A 27,635-nucleotide genomic window follows, 5' to 3' on the forward strand; every position below is an offset into this window, starting at 1 on the left:
AAAGTGAGTAAATAAATAGACCTAATTATCTCCCCCACCCAAAAAGAAAAATTAAAAAAAAAAAAGTGAGGAGCTGACTGAATGGATGGATGGATACCTCCCCTATCCTCTCAAAAACTTCATCCCTACATTTCATCCTCAGCTGCTGGGCATTGCAATGGCGAGTGAGATCCGGGCCCTGCCAAGAGTATTTCTGGAGATAGTACTTGTCATTCATTCACTCATTCAACATATTTATTGACTGCCTACTAGGTTCCAGGCACTACATTTTAGACCTGTTCTCTGTCCAATCTCGCAGCCACTTGCCACATATGGCTGTTGAGCATTTGAATTTCGGCTAGTTCAAATTGAAAATACACCTCGTAGCTTGAGGATCTAGTATGAAAAAAGGAGTGGTAAATGTCTCACTAATGATTTTCAATATTGATTACACCTTGAAAGATATTTTGAATATATTAAGTTAAATAAAGAGTATATTAAAATGGGTTTCATCTGTTTCTTTTTACTGTATTTTAACATGATTACTAGAAAACTGAAAATTGCACATGTGGCTCACGTTTGTGGTTTGCATCAGATTTTTATTAGACAGTGTCATGCTAGACAGGGTTCCTGCTCTGAAGGTGCTCAGACTATAGCTGGTGAGACTAACAGAAACAAATGTTACCAGGCTGGCACAAAGCCAGGGCACACTAAGGAGGAGGGACCAGCAGCCTCCCCATGTCTGTCTCTTCTTAATTCTGTCAGATCTGTGCAAGACACAGTGATCTCCAGAAGCTCAGCTCTGTCTATTTCGCTCTTCTGCTGCACGCCCTGTCCCCTGCATTTTCCCTGGTAGAATTCCAAGCTTCAATTTCAATTCTGATCCATTCATGAAACCCCTATCACCTCTCCATCTAAATATTTCTCCTCCTCAAAGTCTCTGACAACTAGTTTTTGTTCATTTCACCAAACTTTCCTTCATGACATTGCTAGTTCCTTAAGATCAGGAACTTGCCTTCCTGGGGCATCTAGCTCAGCTTCAGGGCCGTGTGGCCACTTAGTAAGTAGCTGTCCAGTAGAATAAATGTCTTGGATTCCTAAAGTTAGAAAGAGCTTGAGTGGAGAGTCCTGGACGGGGGAAGGGTGGCACAGAGGTATTGAGAAATTAAACCTGGGCTGGAGGCAACTTAATGGTCCATCCCCCACCAAGAGAATCTCTCTGACAATGATTTGTATTAGGGTCACAACCCAGAAAGATGGGTGGTAATTAATGTGGTGTCCAGCCTAGAATTTTTGGGAGATGGGGATAGATTGGATCTATAATTCAGTAAATCAAACAGGACAGAGAAGGGAGGCCATTCTCCATCTGCATTTGTTGAAGAGAGCTTTAAATGACTTTACCGCAGAGCATTCTCCCATACCTGGAAGGCTGATCTAATCTCTCCAAGACCCCTGAAGCACCGTGTCTGGGATCTGTCCTGCAGCAAATGCTGCAGATTTGTGGGTGGGGGCCTAGGTCCCCAAAGGATTACTTTGGAGGGGGGGGGCGCAGAGTAGGAGAAGAAGACAGCAGGTTTCTGAGTCCAGAAATTGCATTTCAGGTATTTATATGTTGCCAGATACTCTCAGGGTTGAGAAGTTGCAATGGTCCCTAAGAGGGGCTGTTTGGGGTAGGCTGGTCTAGAGGATGTGAATAGCCTCCAGACTCCGAAGTCACTGGCCCAAGCAAGATGTCAGCAATGGGTGAAAATCCGAGGATGTAAGGAGTTAATGGGAGTGGCTTGAAATCGACTTGAAGGTCAAGACTATGCCTTACGCCCTCTGCATTCCCCCAGCAGTTAGCCCAGTGCCGGCCACATGGGAAGCACGCACACGAAGTCCTTCCGAACTGAACCGAAAACAGGAGACAAAAGCACGCACTCTTCTCCACTCCCGAGCCAATCCTATCCAAACTCCCAAGTTACTCTCATCCTCCGGGAGTCAGGGAGCCCGGGGTAGAAGTGTGTGGAGGGACAGAGACCAGAGGGAATCGGAGACCCACGCAGCAGGCAAGGAAGTGGGGATGGGTGAGTGGGCGTGCGCGCACGCACAGGCCAGCGCGCGAGAGTGCCGAGGGAAGGGGGTGGTCTCCGAAAGGGGGAGGGGAGAAGGCAGGGGGCGGGGAGAACAGGGCCCTTTAGGACCCGGCTGCGGCTGCGGGGGAGGAGAAAGAAGCGGAGGAGGCGGCTCCCGCGCTCGCAGGGCCGTGCCACCTGCCCGTTCGCTCGCCGCCGTCGCGCTTACCGCCGCCAACATGCTGCCGAGACTGGGCGGCCCCTCGCTGCCGTTGCTGCCGCCGCCGCCACCGCTGCTGCTGCTGCTGCTGCTGCTGCTGGGCGCAGGCGGTGGCGACCGCGGGGCGCGCGCCGAGGTGCTGTTCCGCTGCCCGCCCTGCACGCCCGAGAGCCTGGCCGCCTGCAAGCCCCCGCCTGCCGCGCCTCCCGCCGCCGGGGCCGGGCCGGCCGGCGACGCCCGCGTGCCCTGCGAGCTGGTCCGGGAACCGGGCTGCGGCTGCTGCTCCGTGTGCGCCCGGCTGGAGAGCGAGCGGTGCGGCGTGTACACCCCGCGCTGCGCCCAGGGGCTGCGCTGCTATCCCCACCCGGGCTCCGAGCTGCCCCTTCAGGCGCTGGTCCTGGGCGAGGGCACTTGCGAAAAGCGCCGCGATGCCGAGTACGGCGCCAGCCCCGAGCAGGTTGCAGGTAACGTGGGCTGGGACAACTAGTTCGGAGAAACTTGGAGGGCACTGGGGGATCCTGGCTGGCAGCCCTTCTGTAGGGAAGGAATGTGCAGCGGGACTTCAGAGACCGTTTGTCGCAGGAAGAGCGGAGTCCTGGACCAGCTCTGGGGGAGTGTTGGGAGGAGGTACCCGAAAGTCAGGCCCGGGGAGGGGAACTGGAATTCGACCATGAGGAAGAGCCCCAGCTACTTATTTGGTGGGGAATAATGCGGAGAGGGAAGTCATCCCTGTTACCGTAAGCTTTCCCGATGGAACGTAACCAGACTTCAGTTTTGGAGGGGGATTTGCTGGGGAGGAGGGTATTGGTCAGATCGGTGAGAGTAGGAGCTTGAAGCTTATTTAGGGTACAGCTGGAGCCGGTGACCGCCGACCGAAGATTCCTGGAGAGGTCCTGGTGGAGGACGCTGCTGGAGGGGGAGGAGGATGGCGGGTACCGGTGAAAACCAAGGACCTCTGGTGAGAAGGGGGCGCTAGGAGAAGGCAGCGGCCCATTGAAGTCCCTTCCTTCTGGGATTGTGAGGTGGAAAGAAAAGAATTGTTACTTTGTAGGGTGGACTGCTTGGGGGAAAAATAAAGAGGAATGCTGCTCTTTTACAAAGAGGACGAGGGCTCTTTTATGTTGAGTGGAACAATAGAAGAAGGGCATTTGGGAGGCGAGCAAGAGACCCCAGCCTTTGAGTCAGTGTAACTTAAGCCGGGTCGCCGGCTGCAGTGCGGGGCGGGGAGTGGAGGGGGTGCAGTCATGCTGTTCAGTTTAGGATCTGAGCCTCCGGGCTGCCAGCAGGAGGATGCCTGGGCCGGGAGGCAACTTCCCTTACTGGAGTGTGTTACCCCCCACCCCATCCTAATTTGAGGGAGCTCCTCCTGTACCATAGAATGGGGGCCCTGAGAGTCTTTGTAAGGGGCCCTCATCTTCATAAACAAGTTTTTTGAGGGACACCACCAGGCTATAGAGATTTCACGTGTTGGGTTTTGTTGGCTTTTTGTTTTTTAAATTATAAAAGCCTCCTGCCCCAGTGGTCTGGAGAAGTTGTAATTATTTTCTTTTCTCTGGGAGACTGGTGTAATGTGTCCACTGCCTGCTGCTGTTGTTGAAAAAGCAAGCGAGTCAGACCAAGTTTCTCTAACTTAAGAGAAAAAAAAAAAAAAGAGAAAAAGAAGGAAAGAAAGAAAAGAAAAAGTGAGAACATTCTTGCTTGCTTCTCCGCCTTGTACAACGTCTTGACCCCCTCCCCCCTCGACCCCTTCCCCCACCTTCCTTTAGCCTGGGGTTGTTTTTTTCTCCCGTTCTCCTTGAGAATACAGTAGGGGTGGGAGTTGGAATCTTTTTTCTGGTGCATTTTGACCTTGAGTGCACAGTTAGGAAGGCTTCCTCCAAGCGGAACCCCTCAGCCCCTTTCTTCTCACTGTGGCTTCCCTACTCAGCCTGCCTCGAAGTTAACCCTTCCCTCTGCTTCTCTTAGAGAGTAATCATAAGAGGAATACGACTCAGCAGAGATCCTTTCACTGGGGGGCTCCCATCGCCCCCCCCGTCCTGCATTCCTCCTCCATCGCCCCCTCGCACCCCGTGGTCCTCCAGGGAGGTATTGTGGTTTCTGAGCTGAACTCTGACAAACTAAACATCTCCCTCAGCAGGGTGAGCTCTGGTTCAAAAGGCCTCCAAGTTCATAGAACCGTTTGGATCTTGACTGTTTTAATCAAGTGCGTAAGACACGTCCTTCCTAAATGTTTTAGTATTTTTTTCACTCTTCATTCCTCTCATTGCCTGAATAAACCTTCTCTCCTGCCTCCCAAGCCCTGGAGGCAGGTTAGGGTCTTCAGAGGGAGCAGATGCGGGAAATTCTCCCATTCACTCCTCCCAAGAATCTGAAGGGGAGAGTTGTCAGGGGAGCTTGGGGACAATGGGCTGAGTTCATGGGAAGAATGTCACTCTGGATTTTCTGCCTGGTTGTGGGACTCCTTTCCGCCAGCTAGCCCCAGCTGCCTCCTTAGCCTGCTCCCAATGGCCAGACAGCCGCCTTCCCTGGGAAGAGGGACACCCAGGTGGGTGGATGGGGGAGGGGCAGAGGGGGGTGGAAACTGGAATGGACCCCTTGGAAAGAAGTGCCAAGAGCAGGGTGTCTGAGGTGTGAGTAGAACTGGGGGAAGGGGGGCCCCGTGGGGAGAAGTCTGGGCTTGTGGGGGCTCAGGGAAGAGAGAAGGGCAAGTTTTGAGGCTTCTGTGCAGGAGAGGTCTCAGACAGGGGGCAAGGATGGGGGTGCTGCATGGAGAATGCGGGGGTGGGGTGTTCGTGCAGACGGTGGCCCAGATGAGACCTTAGCTGCTGCCTCCTCCATCACCCATTTCTTCTCCCCCCTTTGATGAATGAGCCCCCCCATCCCAGCCTGCATTCCTCTTTGAACAGGTTGCTTTTGAGAATTTTAAACATATCCTCTTATTTCGAGGCAGCAAACCCCAGCAGTTCCGGCTTTGCTGTTAGCTCTTTTGTCTTTGTTCCCTGGACTCAGGGGCTGTGTTGCTGGCTTCCCGGGGATGGCTAGGATGCAGGGGGTGGGGGTGGGCACATCAGCGGGTGCTGAGCCCGCATCTCATGGGGTGATGGGCAGGGACAGGTTGGTTCGAAGAAACCCAGACCGGGGGTTTGGAGTGGGTGGGCCTGGAGAAAAATGGGAGGGGGACCCTGAGATCTGCGTGAAGTCTGGACCTGAGAAATGCGTGGGTGTGTTTGATGGCAGAGTGGGCAGGAGTGCCTAGAAATGGTAGGGGAAGAAGAGGAAGCAGGCCTGGGCCAGTCTGGGCCCTTTCAGAATTCCGGGCCTCGGCCGGGCTGGACTGGCTCCTTCAGCATCTCCCCTGCCTCCTTCTCTGCCATGTACAATGCCGGGGATTATGCCGAGGGGCGGAGCCGCCCAAGTGGCTGTCTGGCCCGCTGCACTTATAAAGGTGCTATAGAAATGTGCAGTCATTCAAAGTCCCAGGGCAAGTAGGCTGGCGGGCCGGTGGGCGGGCTTGGGGAGGCTTTGCATCTGCAGTTGCTGGGGGAGTTTAAAAGGGGCAGAGGCGAGGGCTGATTTACAGTGGTTCAGTGCAGCTTCAAAGAAGAGGGAGAAAAGCAACGGGACTTCTGGCTCCAAGTGCTGCTTTGCATCTTGTCTTGCATAAATTTGCATACTGAGTTCGAAGTCGTAAAATAGTCTTGAGGAAAGAGTGGGACCCACTGTCATTGATTGCTAACACCACTACCTTCCGCACCTCCCCCCTACCCCCGCCTTTTCTGGACAGAACACTCAGAACTGGCCCTGCTAAGCCACTCTCGCTGAGTCACTCTCATGTGTTAGAAGGGGGAGATGGGGGACTGGAGGGCTGCTGCTCCTGGGTCCCTCTAGGAAGACTGGAGACCTGCAGTTCTTGACTCCAGGACCAAGCCCGGTGTGGCTCTGGGCACTGTGACTTGGAGGCAGGGCTGGTCTGGAGGGTGTGGCTCCATGGTCCGAATCTACCAGGCAGAGGCAGGCAGTGTTCGAGTCTTTGCCTGCAGTCTCCTTACCTTCTACTCATGATCAGAGTGTTCACTGAGATGGGTCCCTTTGTGTAGTAATGATGATGCCATCCATTCCTTCAGTGAGGTATCTGAGGAAGCTTTAGGAAAAAAAATCCTGTGTAATAGTTTCAAAAGATCTTACAAAGACAAAACTAGAGGTCAGAAGTCTGAATTAGAATAGGGTGGAAGAAGAACCTGCTGTGGACATGAGGGTCTAATTATGAAGTTGTTCTTGGCTTAACTGGACCACTGAGTTTCCTGGCAGGCAAAGGGAAAAGGGAAGCTTAGATGGTTCTGTTAGTTTACCTTAGCACTGAGCTTTAAAATAAACTTTTTACGCACATCACTCCTTTGGGTTAGGGGGCTCCGTGGAAATTAGTCCCAAAGAGGTGCCTGCAGCATTCTTGAGAGTAAGGGTGCATTCAATCACCCACTGTCCGACCCTGAGGGCTGACTTTGAGAGCATCACTGCTCTCTGGTCCATTTATCAGGTTACCTTCTAGTCGATTCTCGGATTAGCTATCCTCTGCCATAGAAAATGGGACACACAATTGCTAAGTTTTGATATGAGCAAGTTCCGAAAATTCTTGGTTCTAATGAGATGCAGAACAGGACTACGGTACCTCAGGGTGGTGGGCGACAGGGCAGGAGCTGCTACTAAAGGGAATGAAGGAGGGGCAGAGAATGAACAGGCTATGCTCACATTTGGTTTTGTTGTTGGTCCTCCTCACGTACTCCAGCACTGTACCAGGAAGAAAAAGGGCTCGGTTATCATCATTATTTTTAAATAGGCTCCATATCCAGGGACTGCATTTAGTTTTAGTCTCTCTCTTCCCTGTGTTCCCAGCTCCCCTTTTTCTTCTCTGCTTTCTCCATCCTGTCTTCCCAGGCCCCTCTGGACTGTTCTCTCCAATACCTCTCCTGCTGTGACTCTAGAACACCTGGCTGGATGCTAAGCAGGTGGGCAGGGCTCGAGAAAATGACACGAGAAATATATTGTCCCGGACTTCCTCAGGGGTCCAAGTTGATGGAGACCACGTAGATGATTGGGGATTGGCATGTTTAAAACAAAGCTAACCCTCAAATGAGGAGGACACTTGATTGGCCATGTAGGGGCCAGACTTTGTGGGTGGGGAAGTGGCCGTATCCCCTAAGGGGGTTCCTGCTAGGGCTGCTTCCATCAAAAACAGAACACAGAGGAGTGAGGTTGTACTTCTAATGCAGTGGCGGCGCCCGCCACTGGTTGGTAGGTGTTCTGGGCCCCACTGCTTCTCCTTGCTATCCCTGGCCAGCGTTTCGCTGAGATGGCAGGCAGCCTCCCATCTGTCCTCATCCTGTTAGGAACTGGCTTCTTTGCCGGCTTTGTCTCCTGTCTTATGACATCTCTGCAAGGGAGGCTTTTTACCTCCGTTTCGCAGATATGGACTTGTGCTCAGTGAAGGGGCCCCCTTAGCAGGTGGGTAATCATTACCTGCTGAGAAGCTAACTGGCTGCCTGTCCTCTGCACCCTGCTGCCTCCATGGCCAGGCAAGGGAGTGGGGGCTGTTGGCAGAAAAAGGCTTTGACTCCATCAGCCAGAAAGTTTGTTCCTGGACAACTCCACGTGCAGGTGATGTTTGGGCCACAGTTTAATTATTTGCATTCCCTCAACTCTTTCGAGAGGTCCGAGTTCTGGAGCTTGGGGACTTCAGAAATGGAAGTGGCTAGCGTGGAATGGTCAGGAGGGACAGAAGGGCCCCAGGACAGACCTCTGGGGAGAAGAGCTGGTGGGCAGCAGATGGTGGTGGAAGCAGCTGGCCTTTGCTGGCAGATGGACCTGGGTTCCAGTGCAGGCCTGTCTGAGAACCTGAGTGAAGGTGGGCCAGGTTCTTGCCCTTTGGTGAAATGGGGATGACTGGATCTCTCAAATAGGGTACGTGTGAAGGCAGCTACTTTGGCGCAGAGTGCCTGGCACATAGTAGGTTCTCACACACGCTAGCTGCCTTAATCTTGGCAAGCAACATCTCCTCTCTGACGATTAGTCAGCCAGCCTTTAAAACAAGGGCCAAACTGGCCGTGTCAGGCAGGCCACTTGTCTCTGAAGGTTGTATAGGCGTTGAGGGGCCTCACCCTGGTGTGAAGTGGCTTTGGTTCAAACCCCAGTTTCCTGCCACGTACTCGCCACCTGAGGCAAGAGCTACTATTCTCTCTGAGCCTCAGTTTCCTTATCTGTAAATGAGGAATCAACTCCACGTGGCACCAACTCCATAGGGACATGCCTGCATTCGTGTGTGTGCACACATGTGTGTAAAGATAGATAATACATATAAAACTAAGCACTTGGGTTTTTTTTTTTTCGTAATGAGTCAGTTGATTCCTGTAAAATGGAAGCATCCACAACTCGGACATCCTTTTGCAGACTAGTGGAGCTGTTTGTAGAACGGATAAGGAAACTGTACTTTAAATGCAGTGTAAACCCAGTTGGCAGTAGACAAATGGTCTGAGGTCCATGGGCTTGCACTTTTTTTAAAATTAAAATTTATGTTTGATGGAGGTACTGGGGATTGAACCCAGGACCTCGAGCATGCTGAGCATGCGCTCTACCACTGAGTTATACCCTCCACTCCAACCCTGGGCTTGTACTTTTTGTGGATGAGTTAGGCAGTGCTCTTTAGAGCCCGAGCACGAGGGTCTGGGACTGACCATTCTTCCTCTGGGAACTTCACTGTAGTGCCTAGAATCGGGGTGGAGGGACTGTGGGGGACACTGTACTTGTGCTGGCCTTGCTGTTCCGAAGCAGGTGACACGGAGCTGAGCCCCGCCTTCACCTGCCCAGCCCGCCTCTAGGACCCAGCCCTCCAGTTGCTGGCTTCGGAGGACTGGAGAGTCCCTGAGGCCACATCTCGGGTGGGAAGCACTTTCCTCCACATCTGGCCTCCACAGGACCCAGGCTTCAGCAGAAGAGGGTCAGAGCCAGCTGGTGTTAACACACTTGGTACGTACAGCGTGTGCAGTGTGAGCAGTTGTGTTGTCAACGCAGCCAGCGAAGACCCTAGGAAGCCCGTTTTCCTGTTCTGGGAAAGTGGGCTTTCAGGTCCATCCCGTCTGAGCCTAGGGTGCCAGAAAGCTGAACATGATCCTGGCAAAGAGACTGGATGTTATGTCCAAAAACTGTTTCCTTACTATGCTGTCTCCAGAATTTACCTCACTCCTGAGTGAGGGCTGATGGGCCCTTAACAGGTCGGGGGAGTGTGTTCTGGGCACTGAGTTTCTTCCTAATGTCTGATTCCACCTCTGGTCCTGGAAAGCCCTCAGAGTGGTCTGTCTGGGCACAGTGGCATGACATGACATGGCTCTTGTCAAGTGTCTGATGGAGTCGAGGCTCCAGGAAGCAGAAAAGATGGATGCTTGAGTCTTCAGGGGTCAGTCAGCCGATGCTCGTGGTGAAACCCAGGGTAGTTGGGACAAAGCAGAGCATTTGTTACTGGGAATCTGGGGTGGATAGTCTTGTTGGACTCTGAGGAGGTTGGTGGTGGTGGTGGGGGGTGGGGGATGGGTACAGGGAGGAAGAATTCTCCTTACAGGTGGGGTGGTGGGTCCAGAAAAATCTGTTGGTTTTCAGGTTCCAGAGTAACTGCCCCCTCCCTCCCCCTCCCCCCACTATGAGCAAAGTGGGTGCACTTTGGGAGATTTTTTTCCTCCTGGAAAATGGACCATGTCCCTATACCCCTCCTCCCACTTGGCTCCCATCTCTGACCCTCCCCTCCCCTTCCTGGGCCACTCCTGTTCCTTAACAAAGCCAGGGAAGATCTGGGCTGGCTCCGCTCCTGGGTGTCAGTCAGGACGCAGAGGGAGACCTTGCGCAGAAAGCCGGCTCCCCCGGAAAGAAATACAGAGTCGACTGTAGTCAGGAATTGTCTCCCTTTCCTTTCCTTTCCTTTTTTTTCTGTTGGGGAGGAGGGGGGCACTTGGCAGCCCTCAGGGCCCCTTCTGGCCGCCAGCCTCACATCTCTTCCTGGCTGTTGGGAGGCAGGGCAGGAGTGAAGATTGGGGCGGAGGGGGCGGGGGCTGGCCGGCCTCCCGCTGCTGGGCTGGGGAATTGGCTCACAGGCCCTAGTGAAGTTGGCCCTGAGCAGAGCCTGGGGAGGTTTCTAATTAGTGGATGGGTGTAGGTGTGTCAGCCTGTGTCCATTCAAGGAACTGGGCTCTGGGAGCAGGGAAGTGCTGAGGGGAGGGACACTGGGCCCAGGAAGGCATGGGTAAATTGGGGAGGTGGGAGTGGGGGAGGCTCAAGGGTTCCATCCTGATAGCAGTTGAGGAGATGAGGGCCTCCCAGCTGGAGGAATCCAAGTTGATTGTAGGGATGCAGTGAGCAAAGGGTCTGTCTCAAAGGGTACATGACAAAATAGTCATAATTAAATTGCTTTTTTTCTAGACATTCTCCACTTCTACCCAAATGCACATAGGTGTTTCAGTAGCCCCCCCCCCCAACCCCCGGTTGTTTTAACCTCAAGATTCTCCCCACTTGACAGATGAAACAGTCGAGGCCGCGTTCAAGTTCAAATGCCAAGGCAAGTACAGACCAGAGTGGACAGACCAGAAGGAGTCTGGGTCTCCAGAGTCTCATTCCAGAGCTCCATTCCATCAGACTCACACATGCAGAGAAGCAGTGAATTATATACTGCTGCTTGGAAAATCTCCTTTTCCCTGGGAGGTAGTAATTAAGGCATAACTTCTCAAAAATGTTCCTTTATGCAACTCCCCAGGAGGTTTCTTTTAGGTCTATTGTCTTGACTTTTGGATGGAGGTGCCAAGTTGCCAGTGGACGGTGAACTTGCTTTCTCAAGTGCCTGAGGCCAAGATAAAATGGAAATGGCAGTTCCCCTGGGCCCTGCCCTTGCGACTACCTGATAATGCTGGGTAGTTTCTATAGCAACAGCAGAAGGTGTGTCAGGCAAGATAAAGGAGTGTGGGGAGGCAGGAGTTTACCTGATCCTAAAGGTTTTTGAAGTCGGGTGGGGCCTGCTGGCTTAGGACTGCTGACTTCCTTCCCAGGGAAGACGAGGGAGGGTCCTGTGGTGGTGGGAAAGGGCAAGGTGATGGGGAACAGTAGAAAGCGAGCCCTGGGGTTCAAGGGGCTTCATGATGCCAGTGACCAAATGTTGTTCTGGCTGGTGAAGAGCTATGGAGTCAAACCACCTGGGAGTTGGTTTTGGCTCTGCCGTTGCTCCGTGATTTTGTGCCATTGGCCTCACACCCTGTGGCTTCTTTGTCAAGTGTGAGAGGGGATTAGAAATGATCAGTCTCATGTGATTGCTTGATGATAAAACTAAGTTACATACATGAACCACTTAGCACAGAAATGGCCGGGTTGGAAACTCAGATAATCAGGTGATGTCATACAGGTCCTGATCCCGCTCCTTCCTTCTCCCTCTGATCTCAGCACAGAACAGGAGAAGGCAAATGCCTATCTTTCAGTGTTTTCTGATTGGCCTCATTTATTAAGAAGAGGCACTTAAGAATCCTGCAGAGAGGGGTGGCTTCTTCCAAGGGGTGTGGCTTACCTGGACAGCTGCCCTTGGGTTTGGAAAGTTCAGAATGGATGGAGTCAGCGGTGGCCGGTTTTCCAGAAGGCAGTCACGGCCTTTGGTGCCACGGTTAGTTACTCATTGTGGTTCTCCCAATGGCTGACTACAGACCCCATTCATGCCCCAGAGTGAAGATTTTTACTTGAGGCTCTACTGGTTATCTCCAGTTCATTGGCTGCCTCCGAACCAAGAGAGCATAACCAAGGAAGACAACTGATGTGCTGCAGGATTATATCAGACAAAGTTAGTGAACTTTTCATTAAAGCAGAAGAAAGCATGGTGACCTATTTAAAGACACTTATTTATATTCAAGACACTTCTTGCACTGGTTTGAGAGTGTGGCCAGCAATCCCGGACATCTCTGCAGGTTTTTAGTTTCTTTATGCATCCCCCGGGTTCAGCTTGTTAGGCCTGGAGTATCTGGGAGTAGTCTTCTGGGGATGGAGGAGAGGCAGCAGAGGGGAGGGTGGGAGGAGAGGGGTGGGTGGGACCCAGCCTGTGTGGTTCCACGGGAGCTGATCGGTGGGCTGGTGTCAGAGCTGAGTGTAGGGAGAGCTGTTGGAATGTGGGTCCTGGTAGAGGGGCGTGGCCTTCCTCTCCCATCTCATACTTATATTTGCTCACTGCTTTTCTTCACTCCTAACCTCTCTTGCTACTCTGGGGCTTAGGTGGTGAGGGAGACTAGAAAACTGAGAAAAAGAAGTAATCTAACAGGATACTCTAGGTCAGAGAGCAGTGGGATACTCTTTAGATAGTCAGCTTTCCCAGTGTTTAAACACGGACCGAACACTGTGTGCAAGGTGTGAGACTATCTATATACAATGCAATTATCATACACCTGTGGCACGTGCTTTTTGCACCTGGAAGGGAGCAAGAAAAGCATTCTAAAAGATAATCTAAGAAGAAACCAAGTCAGTAGAGTTGTATATAAATCTCATGCAAGTAAAGAGGTGGCTTTTGGGAAGATCTTGATGTGAAATAATTAGACCCCCTTCTTGGTGGATAAAGTCACAAAAGTCAGAGAATCTTAAGCTTGACAGGTGTCTGCTTCTCTAGTCTTGGAGGACGAAAGCACAGTCCTCTTCCAAAAAAGCCCATCAAGCACACACAGTGTCTCCCTTCTTGCCCTCCTTTCATGATGTGCACTTTTTTTTTAAAAGCTCTATGGAAGCTAAGTCCAAGTTTGTGTCTTCATGAAGCTCCCTCCCTTGGAGGAGGAAGGGAAAGCATGGACCCTTGGCTTTTTGCCAGGACACTCAGGCTAGAGAGCTGTGGAGGTAGTGGAGTCCAATTACAAGAGTGCTTGGCCCGGGGATGCCCATCATCCACTCAATCAAGTGGCCTTGGACACTTGGAGGCTGCATTGTCCATCCCTTTCCTCTCCAAAAGTTTCTGCCTAAGCCATAGCAGCGGGAGATGTGTCATTTTTTCCCACCTGCAGTTTGTTGCTTGTTTTAAGCTCTTCCCGTGAAACTCTTGGGTGGCTCCAAATGTGGGTCTCTCCTGTTTCAGTTTAAGGCTGCCACCTCTCTGCTCCTTAAGAAGCCAGAACAGCTGTCTCACTTCCATTGGGCAGGAGGGGCCCTCGAGTGGCAATTCCTGCATCTTCCCCTCCTTGATCCTGTGACCCTCTTCCCCTCTCCGTGAATCTTTCCTCTGACTCATTTCCCAGTTCTGTATGCTGCAGAGACCTGGCCGGGAGCCCGTGGTCAGTCTGATCCGTAGGCAGGTGGCCCTAGTGACACTGACCTTGGACAGTGGCAATGAAGTTGGCCATGTCACTGTTGTTCTGTCTTCTTCCAGCCGGTGGGGTTCAAGGGGCACCCCATATTTACTGATACCTCTGCTTGACAAGAAGGGTGAGGAGTGGATGGAGTGAGAGAGGTGACTTTTTTAAAAGAAAACTTAAATAATGGAGAAAAGTGTTAAGAATAACATAATAATGCCCATCTATCACCCGCAGCTGGGAGCAGTCGATATTTTGTTGTCATATTTGCTTCAAGTCTTTTTTTTTAAGCTTCCCTGAATAGCCCTCCATACCAGCTGCCCATTCCCTGCGCCTCGTCCCCAGAGGCAACCACTAGCATTATTTGTGTTTCCCTTTCTTAGCTAAACAGGTTTGCTAATGGATGACCAGTATTTCAGAGTTGTTCTCCAAAAATAAATAGAAAATGTCCTTGAAAGGTTTCATTCTGCCACTTTAGGTTTTTGAGATCTACTCACGTTGATAGACACAGGTTAACTGCCATATATTTATTCCATTGCATGACCCCTCTGCTTTTATGTATCCATTCACCTATTGAAGGGTTTTTGGATCTGGTTGCTGATAGGTTTGGGCAAGTACAAATGATGCTGTAACAAACGTTTCTGTGCCCATGTCTGAGAGAAGGAGAATTGCTGGGTCAGGCATATTCTTCCCCAAAGCCCATGGTCCATGGTTGCACCAGAGCATACGCCCCGCTCGCTTGGGCTGTCAGCAGGTAGGTCCCCTTGCCAGGTTCTCAGGTGGCTTTAGTTGAACCAGATGCGCAGTGTTTGGGGCCCAGGGCAGGAGTGAAAGCTGATAGCTGGCCACGTCCATGTCATTTTCTCTGGCTCTTCAAGGGCAGCTTGGCTCACGGGGCCCCAGAGGCCTGTGGCTGAATTTGAACGTGTTTTTGTTTTCTCAAATTGTCTGCCTCAGCCTTGACCCTCTCCAGGAATGACCCCGATGTTTATGAAGAGGCTCTTTGTGGGGGTGCACAGGCGGGGAGGCTCTGGAGAGGCTGTGCTGTCTCTGCTCACTCAGGGGGAGCCCAAGATGAGACAGCAATGGGAGGGCGTGCTCTGGAAACCTCGATGATGCCCAATCAAGAAGGGTGCATCCGGGCATACACATGCATCTGTTTATAAACCCACGTCAGTTGGTGCAAGGAGCTTACGCGGCTTTGTCTCTGCCAAGTGTATAGGTGAAGCTGTATCTCTTGAATGGAAGCATTTTTCTCCCATCACCAAGAAATTCTTCGGGAAACTGAGGCAGGAACCACAAAGGAATGGGACCTTGGAAGTGCCTGAGCTAGAAGGGAGGGTGTTAAAAATACAGTGTCCTGACCCCCACCCAGGCTGGTGATCTCCGAACCTCTGGGGCTGGAGTCTAGGACTCTATTTTTAGCAAGCGCTTCAGATGATTTCATGAGCAGTTACAGTTGGGAACCCTTCCCCTGGTCTAACTCCCTGAATTTACAGCCAAGCCCCGTGAAGTCTCCACATCTGAAATGCTCAGCCCGGCATCACTCAGAATCCCAGGCCTGGCGGTAATAGCAGGGTCAGGACCTTGGGTGTCTGCCTTTCCAGCCAGCGCTGCTCTTCTGCTGCACTAGAGCTGGTTGGCTGAGGCTTTGAGCCTGGGACCTGGCGTTCCAAAGGGAATCCAAGGAGGACTCAGAATGGCTCGGCAGGTCGTCAGCTCCCTGTCCTGTTGTTCATCACGGCTGTTGTCTCCAGCAGCAGTTCCTTCCCTGGATGAGGACGGGAGCCTGGTGCCTACTGGCCAGCCCACTCCACAGTTCCCCAGCTCTGTTGCACTTTCCTGGCTGATGGGCCAGTGGCAGCTGTGGGTACAGGGAGATGGTCCCAAGGTGGGAAAGGCCAGTTCCTGCACTTGTGTGATAGGATTACCTGGGTAACTCGTGGATTGAGAACACAGGAGGCTGCTTGTTTGCAGCCATTCCCTTATGCAGGGGGATGTCAGAGAGGAAGCACCACCTTCTTTTGTTCAAAAACCAGGCCAAAGAACAACTGGTCTGTGGTCAGAGGGATTTCTCCCAGAACGTTGTGGTATCTAGAGACTTCAGGTTTGCTTAGCTGGCTCTCTTGCAGGGAGCAGGGAGGGGCTCAGAGGGTGGGAAAGAAAGGGTAGGGAGTTTGGAATGAAGCTGGAGATCAGCAAGGGGTGGATGGCCCAACTGGGAGAATGTCATTAGCTGAGCTGGAATGTCACCACTGCAGACATCTGTGCACGCCCTACTCAGGATTCCAGCGTGAGGGGCCGCTGCTGCCTGCTGCCCATGACCTTTTAAATAAAGGTGGAGGAATCTTTTATACAGTGTCCCTCACCCAGAGAGACTAAGGACTTCAGGTTTAACTGTAGCTGCAAAATAACAAATAGGCCCCCTTTCTGTCCCATCCATTTCTAACTTCTGTCCCTGCCTCCCTTCCTCCCAGCATGGCCTGAATTGTCCACCCAGGTCTCTTGGTGGGTCGTGTTATTGAACAGAGTGGCCACATGCTAGATGGAGTTAGGTGACCACAGTCAGCCATCCAAAGGGACTGGCTTCAGATTCTCTTCAACGAAGCTGCTTCCCCTGTGTGTTGGTTAGTTTGCCTGTGAGCCCTCCCTCACCTGTGCATGCATGGCAGATATGAGTCCCTACCTGTCTTCCTTCCCTCACTCCCTCCCTTCCTCCCTCCCTCCCTCCCTTCCTCCCTCCCTCCCTTCCTTCCTTCCTCCCTCCCTCCCTCCCTCCCTCCCTTCCTTCCTTCCTTCCTTCCTTCCTTCCTTCCTTCCTTCCTTCCTTCCTTCCTTCCTTCCTTCCATCCTGTACATTGTATAAACAAAGTTAAACTCATTTAGGGAAATCCATCCCTGCCCAAGAACTTCCATCAGATGGCAGAGAGCTGTGATGTTTAACAACATGCCGAATTTATACAATCCACAGAATCAAACAACATATGTAAATGGACGGTAGTGCAGAACTCTCATAACTCATCCCACCCTGCCTCCCATGCATTTGGCCATTCTGCAGATCAAGTATCACCCACCCTTCCCCTGTGCTTAGTAAATATACCCACTCAAGAACTAGAGCATTTGCACTTTTCTAAAGCCTAATTCTGCCCACACTGGGAGTTTGGGTGGTGCTCATGTTGTATCCTGTTTAAGTAGCAGCCTTCATTTTAGTAGGATTATTGTTCTCATTTTTCAGATTTGAGAAATTAGAACTCAGCAAAGTTAAAGGGCTGGGCCAAAATCATGAGTGAACTGAAGTGGCAAAGCCAGGATTGGAATTCAGGCCTCTTGAACTCCTGGAGTTCTTTGCCCATTCGAGTCTGTGAATGAATTGTCTACTGCCATGGATATTAATGAAGGTGTTGTCTGGGAAGGAGGAGGAAGATGGTAGTTAGTGTTTATTCTTTTGCTCAACATAGGTCAAGGTTAAGTGCATTTTGGGAGAAATCAACAAAGGAGCTGTGAGAGTTCTGTGCTCAGCTAGGGTGGAACCAGGAGAGCAGCCAGCGGTCCCCTGGCCTGTTACTTGGAATCCATTCTCGGAGGGCCTGGAATGCTGTTACCTGTAGAAGGAGTTGAGTCCCCTGGAGGGAGTGATGGACTTGGGGTTGGGTTAGATCATCTCTAGTGCCCCCAGCTCTTAGATTCCCAAGTAATCATGAGACAGATGTGGGAGAAGGTGGGAAAATGGCTAGGGTTTCTTCAGAATAAAGAAAAGAGGAAAGAAAGGAGATCAGTTAACCTGATAAGAAGATGCATGATGGTTTTGGGAAAAGGTCTTTTCTCACCAGGCCTGCATGAGGACAGATGCCTCGCACCTTTGGGCAGGAAGGAATTGGGGGCTGCCATTAGATTCTTAAGGCTTGTTTTCCTCCGAGTGCTCTAAGGGCTCCCCAGATCAGGAATTTCCAACTCTCAAATGGAGCAGAGGTCAGAGCATCATAATAGGAGAAAATGAGTTTTCACGAGAAGGGTCTGTGGGACACAAGGGTCTTCATTCATTGGATAAGGTTGTCAGTGCTACCATCAAAAGAGATGATACTGAGGGGGAAGGGGCCGTGCCAAAATAAAGTTTTAAAACCAGAGTATTAAGGCATGGAAGTAGACAGCTTTCTGCTCCTGGAGAGTCCCCTTTCAGCTGCCCTCCTTGGCTCAATTCATAAGGCTGGGTCAAAGGGCAGTGTGGGGACCCTATGCTGATCGGGAAGCACCTGGGATGATGTGGAGATGTGTGTGTGCTCCCAGAGGATGGGCCTTCTGGGCCTCGGGCTTGCTGTCTGTAAGATGGGACAACTCACCCATTTCCTCTCATTCCATCTGCCTCTCCTTGCCAGCTGTCCTCCGGGGGCATCAGGCGGGAGGTGTGGCAGGGCACCTACCGCAGGACGGGACGTCTCCCAGCTCTTCAAGCCTTCCACAAATGAGGCTGAGACTCTTCTCCCCACTATTGTCTCCCCCACTTCTCTTTGGAAAAGCTTGACCTTCTGTGTATAATTGGGAAACTCCCTGCTTCAGCATTGACCTGTTTCCTGGGTTGCTGGGCAGAGGCGAACAGCCTCTGCTTACTGCTCCTTCTGGGGACCTCTGTCCAGGGGTCTCGGAGGTCTCCATCAGCCGTCTCTAAGCCTGGAGGCTTTTCCAGTTGTGCAGTTTGGGTTGCTGAGAACTGTTTCTTAGGGTGACCTTTGCACTGCAGCCCACGGAGCTGCATGCATAAGTGGTGCTTAGTAAATATTATTCTGAACCTAACCCTCTTCGGCAGAAAAAAAATGCAACTTGGTATTTTTGTTCTGAGGGCAAATTCCATCTCTAGCTGGAGTTCTCCATGTGGAATGTTTCCCTGCGGCCCGCTCTGTCACCTATAAGAGGATGTATGGGCAGCCCTTGGTAAGGTGTGATAACGTCCTCATCTCGCAGAGTGTGGGGGTGCCTTGGGGGTGCTTGCCTGAGTGTGGGGAGCAAAGGAAGCAGCTGAGGGCCCACCCTGGGCACCCGGCACCGTAAATGCATGCAGCATCCCCCGGAATCCTACCTGCCACCCGTTGGAGGGGGTCCTGTTTGTCCACATTTTACAGATGAGCACAGAGAGCTTAAGTAATTTGTCTAGGGCTGCACAGCTCAGTGTGGACTTTGGAGGCTGAATTCTTGAACCTCTTTGGCTGGGAGTAGGAAGAGTCAAGGAATTCAGGTTTTTCTCAGCCTAAAGGCCTTTCTGATCTCCTCCCACAGTGAACGATTGTGTGTCCCTCCCCTCTTCTACTTCAAGATTTGGGGCATCAGTGTGTGCGTCAGCAAACCGGGCCCGTGGATTTCCTCATCTTATTGGCACTGTCATTGGCAGTGGTGAAATCAGTAAAGGAATGGAATGAAACATACCCTTGTACCCAGGTGGCCCCCATGAGGGTGGACAAACTGACCTTCACCTCAGAGCAGTCAGGGACATCTCAGAATGGGAAGCCACCTCTGTCCTCCTGGGAGAAGACTGCCCAGTTGAGCCCTGGCTTCTGGGGCCTGGAGTGGGGCGATGTGATGACTTTTGGGGGCCCAAGACATGTTTGCCTTTGTGGGACCTTTGCCCCACAAGAAAATATTCTGAAATCGTATTTTATAACTGCGAAGGTATCAGTGTTCTATGAAGACGTTTGCTTTGACCTAAAAGTTTATTTCTTTCTTCTGATTTTAAAAGAAATGAAAGCATTTCCTAGGGCCCTGGGCACTGTGCTGGCTGGCCTGATGAGCAGGCTGGCCCTGCCTGGAGCCTGCAGCCCTGAGTATGCATTTATCTGTGTGCCTGTCTCTGCCATCCAGTGTTTCCAGAGCTTGCAGAAGGCCTTGCTGGAGCATTAACTAACCCCTCGGGCTCAGCCAAAGGATGCTTCTTTGGCCCCTGTCTGAGGTGCAAGTGCCTGGGAGAGTCCTGGGATCCCCCCTGGCCACCAGGAAGGTGGACTTACAGGCAAGAAGTATGCTTGGGGATTTGAACAGTGGTGGAGGGGTCTTTGCCGAGGGAAGGGATACAGTAGAGTTCAGATCTGCTTTGTGTGGGGCCTGGGGCCTTCGGCACTGGGCTGGGAAACTTCAGGCCTCTGGATAAAGCCTAACTCCTGAACAGTGGTTTCCAGCTGGGGGTGACTTCCCCTCCCAGGGCCCATTTGTCCCGATGTTCAAAGATATTTTTGACTGTTGCAACTTGGCATGGGGAGGGGTGCTCCTGGCGCCTGGTGGGTAGAGAGGTTCAGGGTGGGGCTTGACGTCTTACATGGGACAGCTCTCCCACAAAGTCTTCCGGTCCCAATGCCAGTGGTGCTAAGGCTGGGGGACCCTGATCCCGAGAGTGTTCCAGTCATGGCTTCAGGTGGGTGGAGCCGTCCCAGGAGCTCCTGGGCAGGACTGAACGCGGGCCACCCTGCCCTCTTCAACCCGAGCGTGCGTAGTTACAGCCACAGTGGAGACCGGCTGTCTTAGTCGAAGCCTTGGGATGGGCAGGCAAGCCTGCCCGCAAAAGGGAGGAGCCAGGTGAGCTTCTGTGAGCCAAGGCTTCATGACAGCAGAGCGCAGAGTTCCAGAGATGGTGGCAGACCCCCAGAACCCTTGTCTAGTTACCTTGTGAGCAGAACACAGGGTCTTGAGGGCTAAAAGTGGTGTTGAGGTCTCCAGAAATTCTCTCTGCCACTGTGGGCGGGAAGCCGGCGGGGCAGAGGGCAGCGAGGATGCTTCAGGCACTGGGTGATGAACTCAGGTACGAGGGGCTGGAAGAGGGCAGGCTGGAGGTTCCCATTTTGTCTTTCCCGTTTGATCCTGCGTGGCCCCTAGTGCAGCCGGGGGAAAAGGACTTTTTTCTAGGCGCCTTGCTCTCTTCCTCCTGTGTGCCCTGGGCCAGTGCCTGCAGCGATGGGGACAGGGAGCCTGAAGTTGTGCCCCCGGGTTTAGGTGCAGAGAAGCCTGTAGAAATGGAAGTGGCAGGAGAGCAGGTGGTGAGGATGGGGATGAGTCCCCCTGCTTGTGCCAACATCTGCCTTATGTTTCAAGGTTACTGTGGAGGAGGTGGAGGGTTACCTGAATCAGACCATCCTGTTTATTCTCCAGATTTATCTCAGACTCTCACAAGCCTTTCCTCTAGCCTCCTGCCCTCCACTTCTGCCATCTGAAGAGGGAAGGGGGCACCTTCATGGTTGGCCTCAGCTGCCTGACCAGTCCCAGCCAGGCGGGGCTACTCCGTGTCCTCGTTCAGGGGAACTTGGCCAGTAGCTGAGTCAGGGGACCAGGAATGCTTCTCCTGGGGCCTCTGGATTTCCACTGTTTCAGCCTAAAGGACAGAAAGGAGTGGGCAGGGTTGGTGAGGAAAGTTTGGGGCGGGTTAATGGAGATCGTGGTGGATCAGGACTCCCACCCAGCTTGGTGGCAAATGCTTCCATTCAGCCTTCCCCTGCGGTGGCGCTGGGGCTTCTGGAACAGGATCTGATCTGTGCTTGGTTTATTTATGATAAAATCTGGGCTACTCGGAGTCCCTGGGGAAATAGCCATTCTGGAGAAAAATTTTCTGGGTTTCAGCGGGCTTACTCATTTAAATATTGCAACTTTTATTTTTCTAAAGTTTAATAATTTTGGATAGAAATCTTTTTTTTTTTTTTAAATACTGAGTCCTTGGCATGTTAACCCCCCTCCCCTTTTTGGATGCCCCAAGGTTATCATCATTATCAGCACAACCCTTGTTTGGGGCTACACAGTGTGGAAGTTTTCAGGGACCATCAATAGCTGGGGAGTTGTTGTTGTGCACTGAATGTCCCCATAGTTCTTATGTTTGGTTTTTTTAACTGTCCTCGTTCCTCCCTGCTATTTGATACTTTTTGCCACTGTCCACATGCCTTCCTTCTTTCTCCTTTTAATTTTGTTGATTTTATTCTGTGGTGGCCTTGGAAACCAGACATGCAGAAACCAGGCTTACTGGAGCAGTGCTACTGCGAACAGTCAGGGTCCTTCATGTGCTGACTTTCCCCGTCTGGTGAGAGGCATCAGAACCTCACAGTGCTTGGACGGGGTGACTGCAGCTGTAGTGCTCAGAAGCTTATCTTCCTCCGCTTCCTGCTGCTTGATTGGGTTCCACACGGCAGGGGTAGCAGATCACTGAGGCAACTGCCATCGTCATCATCATCATCAAAGTAATCACCGCCGGCATGACGCAGAATTTCTGCGTTCCACGCTGTATCTTTTTGGCTTTACCTATAACACACCCTCAACAGTTCTGTGGAGTAGGAACTATTATCCAATAACTTACAGTTAAAACAGAGGCACAGAGCGAATATCTGTGCAGGAGAAATGCAGCTGCTATAAAAAGTGGCAGAGTTGGGATTTAACCCAAGTTCCCCCTCTTAACCAGTGCTCGCCAGTCTGGAGATAAAGTGCCTGTTTCTAAAGGGACGCTGTAGCTAGTGAGAACCGACCAGGTGTCAGGTCCAGTGGGAAGGCAGGAAAGGGAGCAGACCTCTCTTGAATACCTCCATTTGTGGGGCCCTGGCTGGTGCCTGGTGCCCTGGGATCTGCTGGAGAATGCTCTAAGCATGCATAGGTCAGCTCCCCAAGGCACGGAAGAGTGTCCAATCCCTTAGCTGGTGAGAGAATGAACACCACAGCTTGTGACAAACCAGAGTGGGTACCATGACCCCCCTTTTACAGGTAAGGACCAGCACTGCCCAGGACAGTGACCCTCTGAGCCCACCATGCTGTGCCCAAATTCTGAAGGGGTCGCCAAGTACAGGTCGCCTCGCCTGAAATTGTTGTGTAGAAATATTTTAAAAGCCAGTTCGGTATATTATCCAGGCTACAAGTTTTTGAAGGTGCATTAAAGGGGAAGAGAATATGTGCAAGATTTGTTCGGAAACACCCCTTGATGTCTTCAGGTCCTGGGCCCTCCCGGGGGCTGTGGCGAGGTCTGAGGCCCTGTTTGCGCCGCTGTGTCTGTAAGGGGCTGTTAGCCTCCTGGCCCCCCTAGAGCTCAAGGGAAGTCATCTCCCTGGTTACTACTCTTCCATACCATTCACTCTGTTGTCTGGCTGGACATGCCTGAGCCTCTGTGAGACTGTGGTAGCGGGGGTGCTGCTCTTGGGGTCCCTCCACCTGAGCTGTGCGCACAGGAGGAGCCATTCCCTATTGCCAACTGGCTGCCCGTTTAAGAAAGTTGACTTATCGATGGTCCTTGGACAGACATCTGGGTGAGGCTCCACGCCCTGCAGTGCGATGAAACTACAGCGTGGAGGAGGTCATCGTCCTGTTCTGGGGGGCTTGTGTCATGGGGGAGGGGGCGGCACGCATAGACAGACACGGGAACAAATCAGGTCCCTGGGCAGCTCTGTAGCATCTGTAGTAACGAAGCATCGGGAACACGAGGAGGGGTGGATGGGCAGATGAAGTGTAACAGTGGAGAGATGTTGGACCCTGAGTTCTCTCCACCTCACTCCCTCTCCAGACAGAGCATGGCCCAGTGATCTGTGCGGCATGAGTTTTAAAACTCACCCCACCCATGCCCTTTCAGACCATAAATGATGCAGACCTTAAACAGGGGTGGGTTAGTGATGAGTGACTAAGCGGTCTTTCCAGGGAAGAATAGTGGACTTAATCCTGTGCCCACGTGTTCACCCTTCCTTGCACCTCCGCTCGTCCCCCTTTCCCTGGCCTCCTAGGATGGAGGCAGAGCATTCTTTTAGAGTCAGAGAGCCTGCGTTCAAATCTTGTATTGTGATCTTGGTCAAGAAATTGACCTCCGTGAGCCTCAACTTCTCCATCTGTGAAAGTTGGGGGAGGGTGCTGTAAAACTGGAATTGATAATCCAGTAAGTTGCTTAGTGCCATTGCTTAGGTGTTAGTCATCTCTGTCCTCATCATGATCAGGGGCCCAGACGGTCCTTGGAGGGCTCTTCTGTCTGGAAATTGGACCTGCAGGCTCTTCCTTCCACCCCTCTCTGCAGAGAATGGCGATGACCACTCTGAGGGAAGCCTGGTTGAGAACCACGTGGACGGGAACATAAACTTGCTGGGAGGCGGAGGTGGTGCCGGCCGGAAGCCCCTCAAGTCGGGCATGAAGGAGCTGGCCGTGTTCCGGGAGAAGGTCACCGAGCAGCACCGGCAGATGGGCAAGGGTGGCAAACATCACCTCGGCCTGGAGGAGCCCAAGAAGCTGCGGCCACCACCTGCCAGGGTCTGAGGGGGCTGAGTCTGGCTGGAGGCGGGGGATGGGGGGGCGGGGGACTTGCAAAGGGAGTATCCCAGCAGGAGGGTGGGGGAGGGGGTGGGCGTGGCAGGCACCCCAGTAAGATCTACATCCTGTGTTGCCTGCAGGCAAAGCCATTTCCTTTCTGGTTCTGCCACCAACATGTTCTTTGACGTTCAGGCCGATCAGTATCTCTTTTGGTGATTTCAGTATCTCTGACTGTGGAATGGGCTGGGCATATGGATTCCTGAAGTCCCTTCTAAAACCTCCACATTCCTACTTGGCTTCGGGACACAGGCAAAAAAATGGACGCTAGAGATGAGGATGCATCCACTTAACTTGCCCACTCTTGTGATCCGCTGCCCCGTTCAGCTACCCCTCTTCCTCTCTCCAGCTCAGCTCTGCTGTCTTGGTCCTGGCCCTCCTTGGGTTTATGGGAGGGAATCGAGGTTGGGCCACTGGGTAGGGGTAGAGCTACTCTAGAGGCAGCCCCTTGAATTTAGTATTTGCAAGTAGATCCCAGTATGACCCCTGAAAGCCCTTGACACAGATGGAGGAGAGGAGTGAAAACTCACGTCCAGGCGAGTTTCTCGTCGGGTGGGGTGCAGTACGGCAATATGGCAGTGAGATTGCTGGGCTGGGTGTCAGACGTTCCTGGTTCCACCGACTGACTGTGTGGCCTTGAGAAAGTCCTTTCCGTGCATGAGCCTCTTTCTGCACCGGCACCCAGGGCCAGCAGTACGCGAGTCCGTTCTCACTCTAAGCATCCTCTTCCTGCGCCTGTGCCCACAGACCCCCTGCCAGCAGGAGCTGGACCAGGTCCTGGAGCGGATCTCCACCATGCGCCTTCCCGATGAGCGGGGCCCCCTGGAGCACCTCTACTCCTTGCACATCCCCAACTGTGACAAGCACGGCCTGTACAACCTCAAACAGGTGAGCGAGGATCTCCTCGGCCCTGGGGGTTCCTGTCCCACCACCTTTAGCCCTCTGAGGTCTCAGCTGAGTGAGAGACTGAGTCTTCTGTGATGAGGGGGGTGGAGGGGTGGGGATGCGAGCTGCCAGTCCAGGGAGGGCGGGGGCGGGGCTTCCCTTCTTGGCTTCCGGCATGTGAGTCCACTTATCCACCAACCTGCCAGCAGTGCGTGGTGTCCAGGATGCGGATGCGAGGGGTCCTCTTGGAGAAGAGATGGGGGCGCATATCAATGCTTCTCGACTTTCACTGAGCATTAGAATCACCTGGAGGTGACTCATCTTCCCATTTCCTCCCCAGAGACTACTGTTCAGAAGGTCAAGTAGGGACCAAGAGTGGATTTCTAACCAGCTCTCAGGAGATGCTGATGGTCCATGGACCACACTTCCAGAATCACTGGTTTAAACCACTGATCAAGTAGCCCCTCTCGTTTCCAAGTATCTCAGGGAATGGAGAATCAGGGATGGGGAAACGCCACTTGAAATACTTCTAAAAACCATGCTAGAACAGTGTTACCAGTACATTAGAGAAAACTAAGAAAGTGTAAGTAAAAGACTCAGGAGCCCTTTCCCTCCCCCTTGTACTCTGTTCATGTGGCTTCTGATGATCGGCGTGCACGTGCGTATTTCCCCTTGACATTATCGATATTTTTTACACAGCCACATAGAGTTTGTAGTGATGGTTGTTAGTGGTTGTTTAATATCGATGGGCTGTGTTTTACCTAGAACCGCTGCTCACTTCCTCCAGCTGCTGCCTTGAATAGGGAGAAAAACTGTGTGCATTTCACGTAAGACACAGAGAAGGACTGGGAGAGAGGAAGACAGTAGTGTGGGCTCCACTGGCCGTTCTGTTTCCCAGCAGAGGTTCTGAGCCCAGCTGCACACAAGGGAGCTTTAAAGAATACGGGTGCCCAGGCCCCATCCCTGGCGATTCAGGTTTTGTGAGTCTGGGATGCTTTCTGGGCACCAGATTTTCAAAAGTTCCCTTGGTGATCCTAGTGGGAAGTTAGAAGTGACTTAAACAGTGGATTGCAGAACCAGGACATGGGGTACGGGCTCTTCTGATCCCTCCAGGGGCGTCTCACTTCCCTGCCTCCTTCACGGCACAGGCTTCTTGCCCCTTGAAACATCAGTCTAGCATTCAAAGCTGTGTGTTCGTACATCTGCCCTCTGAATGTAAGCCTGCTACTTCCTTTGGAGTGCAAAAAGAGAAATAGTGATCTCTTCTAAAGAAAACCAGGCTGCATGCTGTACCTTATGAGGAACTACAGGGATTTGCAAGAGGAATTGATTTATGGGTAGGAACGGGAACTCAGGGAGGGGCGTGCCTGGGTTGGCATCTCAGCTATGACTCTTACTAGCTCTGTGACTTTGGGCGAGTTACTGAACCCATCTGTGCTTCTTTCTGATCGTCTGTAAAAGTGGTGAAACAACGGCACCTAATTCACAAGGTGGTTGTGAGGACTGAATGGATATATATATGTTAGGTGTGTACTGTAAGCGAGCAGCGTATAGATGGCTTACACCATGCCCAGCACATAGTAGGACCTGTGCTAGCGGTGACTTTTACCATACCCTGCGTTTTCCACGTCACCCTGTGACTGCATCCCCCACTGTATGGGACCTCCCTGTGGGTGGGGGCTGAGTCTTTCCATCTTGGGGCATCCCCAGCAGCCTTGCTAATAACCAGAGTGTGGCCCCTGGGCCAGCAGCACCGGCGGCATGTTGGAGCTATCAAGCATGTATTGTAGGCCCACCCAGGCCTCCTGAACGGGAGTTTGTATTTTAGCGAGACCCCCCCATTTTAACCGGGTGTCCTCCACGTCCTCCTCTTCTCTCTCTTCAGTGCAAGATGTCTCTGAATGGGCAGCGTGGGGAGTGCTGGTGTGTGAACCCCAACACCGGGAAGCTGATCCAGGGAGCCCCCACCATCCGCGGGGACCCTGAGTGTCATCTCTTCTACAATGAGCAGCAGGGGGCTCGTGGGGTCCACACCCAGCGGATGCAGTAAATCACAGCCAGCCGGTGCCTGGCACCCCCCACCCCCATCCCTCCTCTCCAGAGCGAGGAGAGTGCTTGCGTGGTGGGTGGGGGAGGGTTTTCCAGGAGTTCTGACATGTGTATTTATATTTGGAAAGAGACCAGCACCGAGCTCAGCACCCCCCCCCCGCCTTCCCCCTCCCCAGCTGGAGATGCCTGCACCCTCCCTCCTCGCATCCCTGCTGGAGAGGAAGGGGGTGGTTGCAGTGGCGGAGCTGGGGCAAAGGTTTGGGAGAGGGAGAAAAAGAAATTTTTATTTTTGAACCCCTGTGTCTCTTTTGCTTAAGATTAAAGGAAGGACAAATAAAGCATGTGTCTTCTGTCTGAATCTTTGGGGCCCCCTTGGAAAAGAGATCCCCAGGCTCCCCAGCCTCCTTCCCTCCAACTCTGCTCGGACTCTTGGGGACACAGGAAATGCAGAGTCTTGCTTTCCCACTCATAACACAGGATGAATGGGGCAGGAGGAAGGGCTTCTGGAAACTTGAAGTCCTTAACCCAGGTGGAATCCTCCAGTGCAGCAGGAATCTGGGGTCTCTCACCTGGACTCCCTGCTGAGACTCTGGTCTGTCCTGCCCCTGGGTGGGCCCTGGCGGGGAGGGGTGAAGCCTGTGTCTCATCCTCTCTCATATTCAGGTGACACTGCAGAGGGAGAAAGGGAGCCAGGAAACAATGGAGTTGGGGTCTGGGGTCCCCTGAAATCAAGGGGAGCTCCTTCGCCCAGGGGGAGACATCTACTCAGCCCCCAGGGAGAGGGAGTGGGGCTGTTGCTGGGCAGCATATTCACAAAGATGTGAC

At 52.4% G+C, this 27,635-nt stretch overlaps 1 protein-coding gene across 3 annotated transcripts; it reads left to right on the forward strand.

Annotated features, from left to right (window-relative positions):
- Positions 1 to 1,771: 1,771 nt before the first annotated feature.
- IGFBP2 (insulin like growth factor binding protein 2) lies at positions 1,772 to 27,149 on the forward strand. Of its 3 annotated transcripts, none has more exons than XM_032480192.1 (4): positions 1,772 to 2,027; positions 23,590 to 23,819; positions 24,624 to 24,764; positions 26,647 to 27,149. In XM_032480192.1, exons 1-4 carry the CDS (start codon positions 1,787 to 1,789, stop codon positions 26,809 to 26,811), a joined length of 777 nt encoding a protein of 258 aa, XP_032336083.1. In that variant the 5' UTR covers positions 1,772 to 1,786; the 3' UTR covers positions 26,812 to 27,149. The 3 variants fall into 3 exon arrangements, with proteins under 3 accessions (XP_032336083.1, XP_032336082.1, XP_032336081.1); XM_032480191.1 differs by having other exon boundaries at positions 1,932 to 2,045; XM_032480190.1 differs by lacking the exon at positions 1,772 to 2,027 and adding an exon at positions 2,159 to 2,717.
- Positions 27,150 to 27,635: the final 486 nt, after the last annotated feature.

This window comes from Camelus ferus, chromosome 5 (assembly GCF_009834535.1).
Source record: "Camelus ferus isolate YT-003-E chromosome 5, BCGSAC_Cfer_1.0, whole genome shotgun sequence".
Classification (NCBI taxonomy): domain Eukaryota; kingdom Metazoa; phylum Chordata; class Mammalia; order Artiodactyla; family Camelidae; genus Camelus; species Camelus ferus.

Bases quoted from the DNA above. Each gene is read 5' to 3' on its own strand.
- IGFBP2 (XM_032480190.1), top strand. From the start codon at position 2,273: ATGCTGCCGAGACTGGGCGGCCCCTCGCTGCCGTTGCTGCCGCCGCCG. The intron at 2,718-23,589 runs GTAACGTGGGCT...CCCTCTCTGCAG, and splicing joins CAGCCCCGAGCAGGTTGCAG to AGAATGGCGATGACCACTCT. The intron at 23,820-24,623 runs GTCTGAGGGGGC...CTGTGCCCACAG, and splicing joins TGCGGCCACCACCTGCCAGG to ACCCCCTGCCAGCAGGAGCT.